We start from the raw sequence: 15,340 nt of genomic DNA, 5'->3' as shown, positions 1-15,340 counted from the left end.
CAAAATAACAAGTTAACAAAGGCATTCTCTAATCCTAGAGAATGAAGCAAAGGGAGAGATCTTGTAAGACAAATTGTAAAAGAGGAAGAATTTGAAGTAAATTTGGCCTTGGACCCTTTTATATTGCTACCCCTTCAATTTGCACAAGTTAAAGAATAAGAGAGACTAAAAACTATTTCTTAGTGGAAAAGACTGCAAGGAAAGCAAAGTAGCTGAGTAGTGATGGAGAAAACACAACAAAGAATATAAAAATTTATAGTTAAGAAGATAAGAAATGATGGTACAACCATTCTGAAGTTAAGAAACAGAAAGGAATAACAAATGAATTAGAAAGGCAATAATCTGCTGAGTCTTTTTAAGTTATATACAAATAAAAGACATCTGTACTTCTTTAGAGGTTTAAATCTGATTGGAAACATATTGACCTATGAATTTGTCTCATTTCTTAAAACATAACAACTGATTCCCATCTGAATAAATATTTTTAAATTCTTTATTAAAGCAAGCTTCTTAGCTGCACTTTGATGGGGTTATATAAAAAGTGTCACAGCATTAATCCCATCAACACCAAAGTTACTGCAATCACGTTCATTTATAAGCATTCATTAAATTTGCTATCACCATCACCACATTATTGCAATGTCAAAAAGACTGAGTCATTTCACTTCTTCAAGAAAAATTACACTGACACGGTTACTGAAAGCTTTCAGTAATAGGGAGAAAAAAAGAATTTTAATTATTTCAACACAGAACAGAATGTTCAGGATTCTATATTTAATAAAAATATCAGCAAACAGGGTACCATCTTGGTCTATAAATGATGTTCTCCACAAGGGACTTACAAGTGTTTTTAAAACACCACTAAGGGGACATTGGTGAAAGTTTATCTTTGACACATTTTTAAAAAACCTGTTAGTAGCTTTGCCATAAAACTGATTTAAGGTAGTTGTTTTATTTCGGAAACATTTAGAACAATCCAACACTTGGTATTAATACTCAGGTCAGCACACTGTACTAAAACATAACAGCAACATTTTATAGACTAGCTGCAATTTTCACTAGCTGTGTTCACCAACCGTTTAACAGAATTGTAGTGTTCTCCTAAGCCATATGCATGTCTCATATAACTGAAATAAAAAAAGGAGAAATAAGTAATTTAGATAAAAGTAATTCAATTCACTGTATATAAATGTTTATTATGTATATAAAACCAAGTACTCTGAATTAATCACTTCACAGGGTATCATTCAATAGACTTCATTACTTAAAAGTTCAACACCATTTGAAAAGCATCAGCAGTCAGTAAGATCTGGTTCAATAACTCTGTCTGCTGAGTTTGTCAGGTAAAACACAATCATTGGAGCGAAAAAGGAAAAACTGAGATGCTGAGTGCTCAACAAGCTTAAATTATTACCTAAACCCAAGCCATTAATGACTACCTTAGTAGGCTTAGCTAATGAACACTAAAGCTAATGGCAAATTCTCCATGCTGTGTTTCAGAGAACTCTCAATTATGTAACATGTTTTTACAATATGAAGAAAAAAATCTCTAAGGAATAAACAATCAGGCAACATGAATGTATTTCAGCTTTTACACCTGTTGAAACTTTTAGCATTATTAATGTCAAACCAGAACAACATGAGAACTAATCCTAAAATTTTGTAACCTTTAGAAATGACTTTATTCTTAACTCATATACAAGATTAAATCACTAGAGGTTTAAACAATTATCTAAATCACATATTTTGACAATGTTTTCTAATTCTGTAATTGCCTTTTACATAAAATAAGCAGAATTAATGCTGCTGAAGATGGATTTGTTTTGATTAATCAACATATATAACCTAAAATTTTTTCATAATCCTTTTGTCTTAATCATGAAAAATATTAACAGTAGGAATTTCTAGGTACTTACACAAGTATTAATGGGTTTTTTGGATATTCTTCACCAACTACAAGAGGAGGAGAATCTGCCTGTATTATCTCTATTGGTGTTCGTAAAATGTGAGACAGGGCTCTTAGCTATAAAAGAGAAAATGTAAAACCAAAAAAACAGACAAACAAACAAATATGTATATATTAGTAAGGGAAATAAAGGGGTAAATCTTATTCAAATCATAAACTACTGAATTTATCCATGAATAGGGCAACCAGTCAGAGCAGGGATCTACTCTTGTTCCTTAATGTACACCAAGAGCCCGGCACATAGTGGGCACTTAATACATATTTGTTAAAAATCAAATAAATATAATGTTTACTAAATCAAATGCATAAGTTTCAAGTCCTGGATGTACAACAGCTTTTTGGAAATATCTATGCCATAGTTAATGAAGGGGATGAGTAAATTGAGTTCATTATACTAGTCTCTCTACTTTTGAATATGCCTTGAAAATTTCCATAATAAAGGATTTTTAAAAATACCATTACTCAGGCACCAGATCAAATCAATTACAATTGAGAGGGGCTGGGGGAAGGACAGAGGAAGCAGGAAAGAATAGGAGGTTTATTTTTTTAAAAGCTTTTCAGATGACTCTATTGTACTAATGTTGAGAACTGCTCTATAATTTTCAAGGCATGAGTAGAATGAGTTAGGTTATGAACTGTACTATCCTTTCATGGAATTTCCAACTGATTAACATACAATTTTAAGTTCATGCCACATGATATAAAATTAGAGCTTAAAGTTGGATGAATAATAGTTAATAATGAATACTGGTAGTAACATTTTTTTAGACTTACTTTAACCAAGCACTCTAAGTGCTTTATGTGTATTAATTCATTCAATCCTCACAATAACCTTACATGATAGGTACTACTGTTATACATTTTAAAGACTATAATTACAGGTAGAGAAAGGTTAAGAGAAGTCAAGCACAAGGAAACAAAATGACTTGCAACTGAACTGAGAAGTCTGACTCTAGAGCTCAAGTTCATAAACAAATTAGTCATTTAACAGTTTTCAGTCATAATGCCCTGATCTGTTTATTTGCCCCATTATAACAGAACATGGACCTTTTAGGAAATTTTAAACAAAGGTAAGAAATTAATTCAAGAATATGGAAAAGGTTCTGTGCTACACAGTAGCAAATTTAATCCCATGTTCCATCTTGTAAAATATTCCTTTGAGGCACTTTTTTCTTATACCTAAAATAACATTTTTTAAAAGCTAGCATGGAATGGAGGGTGCAAAACAAGCTCTGGAAATCTTAACATCCCATCTAAGTCTTCAGAAATCATACAAAGAATTTCTCTTTAATAATTTAAATTTACCCCAATGTGAAAACAGCAACTCTTAGTTCAAATGAATTCACAAACAATTTATGAGAAAATGTCCTTCAAAAGATGTTTTAAAAGGTTTTTCTCAATTTAAAAAGAGTCACTTAGGTCTCTAGAACTCAAATTAATTTGAGATTCTTATTAAAAAGTTCAAGCATCTTTAATTACCCCTAATGCAGTCACAAAGCTAAGCTTCCGGAGTTTCAGAGACCCAGGAGAGGCATACAAAACAAGTGGACACAGTTCCCTCTGGTGGCTCAGAAGAGGTACAAATATAGCACTGCTAAGAAAAAGACTTCGAAGAAGCAATTATGTCATATCTCCAAACAACATAGTTCTTGAAGTGAAATAGAGCCACAAACTATTTAAGATGACTAATCATAATTACACAATAATATTAATTATATTGCTAGATTCATCTATCTGGCACTTTAGCTTACAAACTTCTATGCATATACTCTTTGCCTTATTTAATATCCACAAATGGCCTACCATGTACATATAGGGGTTTTATTATCCCCATTCAATAAGGAAAATGGAGCTCAGGAGGTTGGCTGACTCCCCCAAAGTCACAAAACTGAGAAGTACAAGGAAAAACCACGACCTAGCCCCAAGTCTTTCCCTCTTACTCCCTGACTTCTAATACCCCAGGCTATCTCATCACCACTTGGACCACTTAGGTGTTTTATTTTGCTTTAATGAAACAAAGTTAACAGTAAGATAAATAATTAGAGCTTAAAAAAATCATGATTAACTCCCTACAAGTGACTAAATATATTGTTTTCTTACAAGTGAATTTTAATGCATCAAATACTGCTTTCAAGTCAGTCAGTCTCAACTAGGAACTCAAGACACAATTGTAATTGATGTATTGTGGGAGGATTTGACGTGTATTCTCACATTAAAATATTGTTTTCTATTTCTAATGTAAGAGATGTTACTTTTCCAACAGTGATTTTCATCAGTTGAGCCACTTGGGTAAATTTTACTGTACTTGAGTAAACTCTTCACTTTCATAGGTCCAAAAATTCAAATATATGGCCAGTAGCAATATCACAAATGGAAATACGCAGATGCAACACTAGCCTCACCAACACACTGATCAAACACTGGGCTATTTAAAATGAAATAGTGCTTCAGTTCCCAAAGGTACATACTTAAATTAAAGGCCTAAGAATATTAACTCCCTTTTTCAATGCTTCATCAGTAGAGAAACAGGAAATATATAAAGAAAAGGAATCTTGAAAGGGAAATTTGGATCATCTGAAAAATATGTCTGAAAACTACAGAAGGGATTTTTAAAAATAATTTAACAATGCCACTATGAATAATAACAAACTTACCTCAAGCTGACCTCCCCATGCAGCGGTGTTTATGATATCATCACAGTACTTTCTAAACTCTTCTGTAGAAAATAGATCAGAATACAGCACTTAATAATTTTTAGAACTCATGTTAGATCCCTTTTATACCTCCCACAATTTCTGATGAAACTGCCCAAGTTATGAACTTCCTCCTTCTCTACCTATATTCTCCAGAATTTAATCCACTTCCCAATCCAAACTTAATTCACTCAAACTTTCCATCGAAGAGCAAAGCAATTCATCTCTGCTTCTCTCCCTCAGCCTAAGGCCCAGGGACCTCAACTACATTACAAGCCTACCTCTCTCTTGACCCAAGCAATGACCCCAAAATTGCCACCATATTCACGTTTTAAAGTCCAAATCTGCATCTGAAAGTATATGCTGAAAGACTAAAAAATGCATCCTTTATAATATCAGGTTCACTATAAGACCCTGTAAGAAATGTGAGAAGAGAATCAGAGTAAAAGTAAAATGAGATGAAACTCCTTTCCCAGTGATAGCATCAAATAGTGCCTTCACTTATTTTAGAAACGTTTAATTTATTTGTATCAGTATCAGTTCTAGCCAAAGAAAGGTCTTCCTAGATCAGTCCTGAGAGGACATAAAAGACCTAATTTCAGAGTTTAATGGCATATCTTGAGCATACACACTTTTACACAGAAAGTTAAAATGGGAAACTAACACCTCTAACTTCCTGTTTAGAGGAAGGGGAAAGAATTATGGGCATCTAGAAGAAAATATGTCCCGTGTATCTGTCTCATTCACTGTCTCATATCCAGTGCTCAGAACAGTGCCTAGAGTAGTTCTTGGCACACTGTGGCCTTCAATAAATATTGTCTAAAGGAATGAAGGTAATTAAGTCTTTTGTCTTTTTCTCTGATTCACCATGCTGAGTTGCCACCTCCTCTCCACTTCCCTACAACTAGCAGTTGGGGACTCCATTAAACAAGTCAACCTTAACCATCCCCTCCCTCTTCAATACATCCTGGCCATATGACTTGCTCCCAGTGGATACTGACACACCTGCTGTCTTATCTCAAGGACTAACTTTCTCCCTTACTTCCCTTTCTCTTTAAGAAACTTTTTCAGATTTTCACTTGCTCTCTCCTTTATTTGCTAGTTGTACATTTTTTTACCTTCCCAACTATCAAAGGTATTATAGAGAATAATAAGGCAGGTTATTAACTCATTTGTTTTTGGTTTTGCAAAGTCAAATTTTGCCTGAATATTATGGCTTATTGAGAATAAAATTAAATCTCCCAAACTACAGGATAAAAGGAGGAATTAGTTTTCCTAATCATTCTATACTGGTGGTTTTCAGGCCCTATACTTCCAGAGACTAGTCAAGGCTTAACTTTGTGAAACAGAACTTATTAACACACTTTTAAAAATAGTAATGATGAATCCTATTCCTATCTTATATAAAAGATTAATATATTTTAACTACAAAATAGTTAAGTACTTAAAAGATCTTAATAAACCAAAATGTGCTAGTATCTATTAAAGTTATAGAAAATAATTTTGCCTAAATGTTGAGATATTTTCCCCCATAAGGACCATTCAGGTTATTTTTATTATCAGTTCCAGGAAGCATTTTATTTAACAACCACCACAACCACGACAAAACATAGTAAAGAAAAATAAATTACCTGAAGTATACATATCTCCTGTATTAGCATTTGTTAAAAATGGCAGAAAGTCTTCCATGTGGCTTTGCATATAGTCAGCAGTCTGACATCTTAAGGCAGCTACAGTCAGACTGCAGTCCTGTTCTTTCAGTTGATCTTCAATGGCTCTATACATACAGTGGCCATCAGATGGAATCTGTTTAATTTCCAACTGTCTAGTTGCCAATATTTGAGCAAGTTTTTCACTTTCTACATGTCTAGCTCCAGTTAAGCTTTCAATTTCAGCTTCAGCTATCCTTTCTTCCCGCTCCTTTTCCAGTGCAGCTTTTTTGTCCTATGAAGAGGACAGTGTAGGAAAGTTAATTCCTAATAATTGGGACTAATTTACATTTATTATGGGGATGAAATATAAGATTCTCAAAAACATTTTTCTCCCTTCTCCCACAAGCACTATCATATTGATGATCTCATCACTTGTAGAATTTTCTATATTGTGAACTCCTTTAAAGGCAAATATTATTTTTCATCTGTGTGTACAGCACCTAGCTCTGTACTAGGACAAAGAAAGCCCTCAAATTTTTCTTTGAAGTCTATTTAATAACTACATGCCAAGTATCTAAAAACTTTACTTACCGATTTCAAAGTACTATCTTAGGACTGAGTTGTCCTAGGGCTTAAAGCAACATCATTGTCATACTTAAGTCCAAGCTAATCCAAACTTTTTAACTTATCACTCCACCAGTGAGGTCTTAATGTGCTAAATCACCAGCTCACCAGTGAGGCATTAACTGGCTAAGGTCTTTAGAAGGGTATAGGAGCTCTATTTATCCAGCTTTAAAAAAAAAAATGTGTACATACAAACACACGCACATTTAACTAAAGTAACAGATAAAAGCATTCTTCTTTATAAAAAAGTTAAAATATTACAGATAATCTAAAGTTCCCCTGCCAATCCCAGTGCCTGCTCTAGAGTTCTGATGTGTATCCTTCTAGATTTTTTTCTATGTATTTTAATAAATACAGATGTACTCATAGAGAATGTACAGAAAACAGTATTTTAACAAAAGTCCCATCATACATTACACTCTGCAACTTGCTTTCCTTATTCAAATGTTATAATGGGAGGGGGAGAGGGTAATGAGAGATTTGTGACATGAAGGGTGGATAAGAAGTAGAATGGGAAGGTTGGGAAAAAAGAGAAAAAACTCCTCACACTTGGAATAGCAAGGATCAAAAGACAGAAAGCACTATATGTTTCATAGCTGAACACAGTTCACATAGCTAGAGTAGAGTACCAGAGAAAAGTGTCAAGAGATGAGGTTGGGGGGCAAAAAAGATGGTATATAGTTAATATATATTAAGTCTATGCATACATAGTTTAAAAAACAACAACACTAGAAGGAGATACACAAAATATTTACAGTGCTTTTCTCTGGATGGTAGGATTACAAAATAAGTTTTATTCTGCTTTGTGTGTGTGCCTGCATGTGTGTGTGTGAACATCTTTCTAACTCTCTATGGTATGTTTTACTTGTATACTGGGAGCAAGTGCTTTTCAATTTAAGAGAATAAAAATAGTTAAACTACATTCTATCAATATAAATCTTGATATTGGTAGCAAACTACAGTGAAGGATTTAGATAAACCAAGAAAAAGAAGGAGAAGGTAAAGATTTTTATGTCCCCAGCTCTAACCTTTCCTTAGGACAGAAGATGTGAATGGAAAGGCAAATTTCAATTTCACTTAATGCCACCTGCTTCTACTACATGCCTGTTATGTGCCATGCCAGATAAACCTAAAGTGATGTCTAAGTTACCTGAATCAAAAGCAGTATTATCTTCTTAATAAAACATAAATCTATTTGCTTTTTCTTCCCAACTCCAACCATGCCAGAAATACCATGAAACAATTTATTTCACTGCATACCTACAACTGCGGATCACAGTGGCATAAAATCTTAAAACACAAGATGGCACTATTACTTTTTAAAAGACTATAAAAAACATTTTCAGAGGGGAGAGGAAGGATAAGCACCTTGAATATCATCTAATCCAAAACCCCTCATTTTCCTCTTCTGAGGAAACAGCACGCAGAAAGATTTCCAAAGGCCATACAGCTGGTTAGAAGCAGAGCAGGGACCAAGGACAACACAGAGAGCTCCTTCTATCCAGGCACCTGAATCAGAATAAAAGTTGGAGTAGATGGGAGCTGGAGTTAATGACGTCATGTACTAGTTACTGGAAGACTGGAACTTTATACTCTCTGTAAAACCTTAATTTAAGCCTCTAAAATACCAATCCAATCATTTCATTTTTTCCCTCATGCTCTGCTTCAATATTACAAAGCAATTGTATTTCCTTTTCAGGGCACTAGGTAGGAAACACACTGGATTGTTTTCCCAACCAGGCAGAGTTTTCCAGTGGCATGAGGCACTTTCCTTTCTACAACCCTAGTCCTGGAGGTAGAATGGCACCAATAAATTCTAATGAAAATGTATGTACGATGAAAATAGCACATAAATCATAAATACATTGTCAGTAAAACTAGAGTCATGTAGTAATAGTATAGTAATACAGCAAAAACAACTCTGAAGAGAAATCTTAAGAGCTGGGTACTAGTGCAGGGGTTGTATTAAACTTTCAGCATGCCACTGAGACAACCTGGGCCTCAGCTTTCTCATTTATAAAATAAAGAAATTGAACTAGATCTCATTCCTGCTCTCAAATTTCCTATTTTTGGAACCCAGTTCTTCTAAGTTCTACTTTGGGGTCTTTCCACCATACCAGTAAGTTTTCACTGAAGTCCTTTGAAGTAAATAAAATACTCCCTATGCTTTTCTAGATTGAAAATACGGGATTTGCTCTACAATATTCCAATGATAAATCTTCATAAAGTTTTGTCATGTTTTTCTACCAGACAGTTGTATCTCTCCCAAAGATGACATCATTAGTTAATTGACTTTTTATTCCTTGGTGCCTCTGGGGAAAAAAAAAAGTGGTTCGGCATAAGTCTAATACCCAATTATCTACCCTGTCTTCAGGTTCCATTTTCTTAAATACTATAAACTTTCAGTGTTTTCTGTCCCAAAATCCTATTAATATAACAAAGCAATAAGAAACTTTGGGCATTACTTATAGGGTGTTTTCTCCGCCAAGTGTTGACTCAGCAGAGAAGTGTTGCCAAGCAGCTGACTATAAAAGATACTACATTTTTTGAGGGTATAGCTGGAAAAGGTATGCATTTCAGCTATGCAATATTTTAGGAGAAAAGTAACAAAATGTTTGAGAAAGGTAAGGGAATTAGTTTGTTTTGTTGCCTAAGGGACGAGGTAGGGTGAACAAGTGTTGATAAAGACAGGAAAGAGTTGTGTCATGTTTTCCAGAATTAAATAGTTGCTACTCTAAGATATAGCAATTACTAAGTAGAGGCAAATCCAACAAATATTTTGTTATGTTTCTGCCAAGCAAAACTTCTGCCCTTCACTTTTCATCTATAGAAGATAGATGACAATAATAAGGCTATAACAGAATACGTATCATAAGTAGAGATTTGGTGAACTAAATAACCTCCAAAATACCATGAAACCTAAATTTCATCAGTCTATGAAATTCACAATTATAATAATTACTCAAAAACAAAATTTTACAATAGTATGAGAAATGTTTGATAATTTGCAACTTAAGCAACTTTCAAGCAAACAAACAAAAAAACTTGTCTTAGGTTGAATTTCTTAAGAGGTGTACTATGCAGTACTTAACACAGTGAACAATACTATCATTTGTTGACCCAGTAGTTCTCCAGGCCTTGTTTTAGGGCTTTGGAAACAGTAAATTATTTAATATTCACAATAACTCTATGAAGTAGGTATTATTTTCCCCCATTTTATACATGTGAAACTGAGGCTTAAAAAGGTTAAGAATCTTACCCAAAGCCACCACAATGGGATTAAAACCTCCATCTGACTGACAGCAAATTCCATGCTCTATTAAATTATGTACTACTAAATTATAAGATGCAAAGCTAGTTTAAACATTTAAATCCTAGAAAACATCAAGTGTTAATAAAACAATATTTGGGAAAGAAAGATTGGATTTAAACCCCTTGTTCTTTTTCAAAGTGAAAAGCCCTTACCTATCTAATCTCACGCCCATAATTTTGATATCATAAACTTATTACGTCCAATAAATCAGTTTCCTTACAGCTCTTTTCATTCCCATATTTGTTTTTGTGCATGCTGTTTCACTGACTTTAAATATCCTAACTAAATAACTATATTTCCTTAAATACCAACTATTTAACACTTAGCACAATGAGTTTTTCCTTCTCTGAATTTTCATCACAACTAACCAATACATATATAACTACATAATTCTGATATTTTGTACATCTATATATCTTGCTTAACTTCTAGATTCAAATTCTTATTTTACCACTTAATACCAAAGTTTTTAACCAAAGCTGTACATCAGTATCACCTGGGCTCACACTCTTCAAATTCTGAATTATTAAGTCTGGAATAATATATTTGTAAAAAATATCCTTTGCACACCCCCTTTCCTAGCCCCACCCTCCTATGAGAACTGCAAATTGGACATGTTATTTTATACTGCCTCAGGGCTATTTTCTTCTCTAGAAACTGGGGATAAGAAATCCTACTTCACAGGATTACTGTCAGGACTAAATGAGATTTCATATAATCTAAAGCCTAATAAATGTTAGTTCAGGTCCTCTGGCAAGGAACTCCATTTTTTTTCTATTCACTTCCAATACAACACCTAAGATAGTATTACACACACAGCGCTAACAAATACTAGGTGACTCTCATACCCGTCTCTTTTGTGCTTTTGATATCCGAAACGGCTGATTCTCAAGAACCAAGTTTGAAATATTGACAGCAACAGAATCTATCTGAGGGAAACAAAAAACATTAAAAAGTTAATGAAAAATACCTTTAAGTTATTATTCAAAGTATTAGATTATTATTAAATTATTATCGAAAGTCACAAATATGTGTCATCCCACGATTCAAATTTGAATAACAGCACTAGATACAATACTAAACGAGACATGGTTCTGTCTACTTTCTCTGTATTTAAGGGAGAATTGTCAGATTCCCAAGAACTTTCCTTACAGCTCTTCAAAGACAATGCTCATTCCTGCATGGTTTCCTTCTTTCTTAGAATGCCTACTCCATTCATCTAAATACTTCCTATAAGGGCCACAACTCATTCAGCATTCCACCCTTCCCTTCTCTAAATGTTATACTTATAGAATATGTAAGGTTCTGTCATTACTACTTTCATAACCTCAAATGTGGTGGCAAAGGCCTTTCTCTATCTTAATTAGCCAGAACCTGATGAGCACTGCTTCTTGACCCTGGTAGGCAGTTGAGATTTTTCTATCCTTTCCCATCTACAAACTGAAAAACTTATAGGCAGAAAATTTAATTTATAATTATTGTTAAGATATTACAACTAATCTTTTTTTTTTATTACTTTTTTTTTTAAATTTATTTATTTTTTTTATGTCTGTGTTGGGTCTTCGTTTCTATGCGAGGGCTTTCTCCAGTTGCGGAAAGCGGGGGCCACTCTTCATCGCGGTGCGCGGGCCTCTCACTATGGCGGCCTCTCTTGTTGCGGAGCACAGGCTCCAGACATGCAGGCTCAGTAATTGTGGCTCAACGGGCCCAGTTGCTCCGCGGCATGTGGGATCTTCCCAGACCAGGGCTCGAACCCATGTCCCCTGCATTGGCAGGCAGATTCTCAACCACTGTGCCACCAAGGAAGCCCATTACAACTAATCTTAATCACCAAATGGCTGTTATGTGTTTGCTAAAGAACAAAATGCTAGACTTACAACTATCAGGATTAGTAGCTAGTATTTTATTACCACAAGTATAAGTTAAGCTAGTTTTTAGTATGACACATACATGAAACATATCAAGACCTCTAATACCAGAGTCAGCAGTCCCTAAGGCTATGGACCAAATGATCAAAATATCAAAATCAGATTAAGACTTCAAAGAATGTTTATCAACTTTAGTGAAATTGGGATTCTTATATTTTTCAGAGGAATGTGCTAATTTTACAAACTGCCATACTGACAACAGGCGAGATACAAAAAAACATCTGGAAAAAAAAAAGAGAAAGCAGTGACAAAAGAATTCAGGTGACATTCAGAAAGAAAACAGGCTTCAGTTTAAGAAAAAGAAGATCAAGTAAAATGAGAGTTTGTATTTTAACAGTTGGACAATATGTAGCTTAACAATTAAACATTTTTGTCCTTGGAAACCTAGGAAAGAAATCTCAAAATTGAAAGGCCTGAGAGAGGAAACAAAACTACCTCACTAATAGAAAAGATAGGGAGACAATTAGGAATACCATGATTGTAAAACACAAACACCTAGAGCATCATGCCTTGTTACTTGGAAATAAAAGGCATGGAAAGCCAGGCTCTTGAAAAAAAAGTTAAAGAAAATAAAACTATGTTTAATAACTGTAAATCAGTACAGACAAGCTGTTTTCCCTGTCAACAGCAGACCAAAAATGAACCAAATAAAATAAAATTTATTTATGGTAGATAAAATTTTGCATAGACATAAGAACTTTCTAACTATCAATAATGAGAATGAGGTTATGTAGTCTATCATCTTTGGTATCTAAAACCCATGCAATAAGCTACCACTCTAGATAAAATTATAACAGATTTCAGTATTCACATTCTGGAGTAAGACAGCTCTCATTTTGAATTCAGGCTTTGGTACTCAATGGCTGTTATAAATTTAGAACAAAGCTTTAAATCTCTCTGAGTCTGTTTCCCATTTGAAAAATGGGATTATCTACACTTACTTCAGAGGTAATACTTCATAGTGTGTTATTATGAGAATTATGAGAAAATTAATGTAATATGTTAAACGAAGTGTGTGGCATACAACACATTGTGTATGGCTACAATGATGAAATAAATATTAGCTAAAATGATGACAGTTAACATGCTACAATCTACCCAAGAAACATCAGTAAATTTCCATTTATTACAACTTGTTCATAAAGCACTTTTAACTTAAAAAATGATTTCACATTTGTTATCCCATTTCTTAAAAAAAATCTGTGCTTAAACAGCAGTAGTATTTGTATCATATGATATGTGAAGAACTTATGCTCAAGATTAAGTAAATTTGCCCAGGTTACAATCCTATTTAATGGCAATTCTGAGACTAGGAGACTGGTCTTCCAACTTTCATTTGGTAAAGCTTCCTTTAGTCCATTTTATCAATCTGTTCATCTTTGGGGCAATAGTTAAGATAGGGGACTTTTCTTTGCTGGCCTTCCTTAAAAAACACACTACCATATAAACCTGGTCGGAAAAATATCAATGAAAGGTGATGGCATGAGCGTGACTAAGTGACTTCTTTCCCTCCGATTTTATGATTTTATATAATAGTGTAGTAGAAGTGGCAGTTGCTTTCAAAGGTAGACAAAGAGAAACATTACTTCACCTACTTTACTCTCCTTAGAAGTCAGCTTCAATTGCTCCAGCTCCTCTTTATGTTTCTGTTCCATTTCTGCTTCTAACTTAGCAACATCTTCAGTAAGTTGCTTCCTCCTCTTTTTGTCATTCTTGGGGACAGCATTCTTCATACCCTGAATTTTGGCTGAAAAGCCACCAAAACCATTAAGTCATAAACCCAGGGATTAAGAAGAAATATGAAATAGTAACAATAAGGGGATGGTAAACGGAGAAGGGTATAGAAAAAGTAATTATGAAAGCAAGAAGAGTAATTACACAACAGATAGTTACAGAGAAGGGTCCAGATGAAGCTAAGACACCCCCTCAAAAAAAAAAAAGAAAAATTTTATTAACATAACCGTGAGTTTGTTTGGTGTGGGAGGAGGAAAAACTTAAAAAAAAAAAAAACGTAAATTTTTAAATCTTTCAAGTACCCCTTCCGAGTCCTCAAAATTTAGGTGAGATATTTCAAAACGCACCGAGTAGGGCAAGTGTCGGCAAGTCGGGCAGGAACAGGAAGGGGAGACAGGAAAGGGGGTCTGGGTCCAAGACGGTGGCTTCCCGGTGTTTTCAGAAACCCACACCCGGGCGGTGGCGCGGGGTAGGGGGAACGCGGCGGACCGGAGAAGAGGAAGCTTCTGAAGGTTTGGGGCATTAAGGGACGTTGGAAAGGCGGTAGGGAAGAGACCACTGGCTACTTTGGAGACGCCTAGGAAGATCCAGATCAGAAACCCCTCAAGATTTCCCAGAAGCGACCCGCCACGCACCCTTCCCTGGGTCCTGGCGACTTCTAGGTTCCCATTCCCCCGTCACCTTGCAACTCCTTCTTCTCTTTGCGATGCCTTCTCACCAGCTGCTCCTCCTCATCAAGCTCCTCAGTCAAGACTGCCTCCATGACTACCAGGTAACCCAGCACAGTTGTTGAAAGGAACCAGCACAAGCGGCTAGGAGCACCTTCCACCCTTCAACCCTCACCCCGTGCGCCATTGGCCGCAGCTAGGATCCAGCCCCGCCTTCAAGGCGGTACCGGATCTAAGCTGAGTCATCGGAGAGAGGAGGAAGAAGAACCGGATGCTGCGCGTGCGCACTCCCGTGACCCGCGCTAATACGGCGCGGCCGGGCGCGGCGCGGCGCGGCGGGGCGCGGCGGGGCGCGGCGGGGCGCGGCGGGGCGCGGCGGGGCGGGGCGGGGCGCGGCGGGGCGGGGCGGGGCGCGGGTGGAGCACGATGGCGTGCTGGGGTTTGGCTTAGCCGGCTGAAGTTTGCAGCCTTGCAATTGATCCGCGCTACACCCCGTTCAGCAGTAAAGCTACGCCAGTCTATTGGCCCTGACGTGAGGCGGGCAGAGATGACGTAGCGGGAACTGTTTTGGACGTTTGTTTTGTTCGGTACTTCGGAACATCTACTTTAATGGGACCGCTTTTGGTCCCATTGCTAGGAAGTACTATTCAAAAGGTAAGAAGGAAAACATAAAACATTTCAATAAAACCGTGAATAATTATCAGTGAGAATCTTTGTGCTGATCCAATCAAACAGTAGGGAATTAAGTTCTGTTTATTATTT

The 15,340-nt window shown here is 35.8% G+C and overlaps 1 protein-coding gene across 3 annotated transcripts; it reads right to left on the bottom strand.

Annotated features, from left to right (window-relative positions):
- Positions 1-471: 471 nt before the first annotated feature.
- On the bottom strand, positions 472-14,782 carry OTUD6B (OTU deubiquitinase 6B). 3 transcript variants are annotated; one of them, XM_068525878.1, is made up of 7 exons: positions 14,592-14,782; positions 13,772-13,923; positions 11,097-11,177; positions 6,291-6,603; positions 4,621-4,682; positions 1,917-2,023; positions 472-1,127 (listed from the first exon to the last, which is right to left on the bottom strand). In XM_068525878.1, exons 1-7 carry the CDS (start codon positions 14,671-14,673, stop codon positions 1,043-1,045), a joined length of 882 nt encoding a protein of 293 aa, XP_068381979.1. In that variant the 5' UTR covers positions 14,674-14,782; the 3' UTR covers positions 472-1,042. The 3 variants fall into 3 exon arrangements, with proteins under 3 accessions (XP_068381979.1, XP_068381980.1, XP_068381981.1); XM_068525879.1 differs by having other exon boundaries at positions 14,546-14,621; XM_068525880.1 differs by lacking the exons at positions 11,097-11,177; positions 13,772-13,923; positions 14,592-14,782 and adding an exon at positions 8,304-9,764.
- Positions 14,783-15,340: the final 558 nt, after the last annotated feature.

The sequence above is a fragment of the Eschrichtius robustus genome, chromosome 17, assembly GCF_028021215.1.
Source record: "Eschrichtius robustus isolate mEscRob2 chromosome 17, mEscRob2.pri, whole genome shotgun sequence".
Taxonomy (NCBI): domain Eukaryota; kingdom Metazoa; phylum Chordata; class Mammalia; order Artiodactyla; family Eschrichtiidae; genus Eschrichtius; species Eschrichtius robustus.
The sequence above is the reverse complement of the archived record's forward strand: the minus strand, read 5'-3'. Positions and strand labels throughout refer to the sequence as shown.

Coding starts and splice junctions, on each gene's coding strand:
- OTUD6B (XM_068525878.1), bottom strand. CDS start 14,673: ATGGAGGCAGTCTTGACTGAGGAGCTTGATGAGGAGGAGCAGCTGGTG. Junction 13,924..14,591: donor AGAGAAGAAGGAGTTGCAAG/GTGACGGGGGAA, acceptor GTGGCTTTTCAG/CCAAAATTCAGGGTATGAAG. Junction 1,128..1,916: donor AAAAACCCATTAATACTTGT/GTAAGTACCTAG, acceptor TTTTTATTTCAG/TTATATGAGACATGCATATG.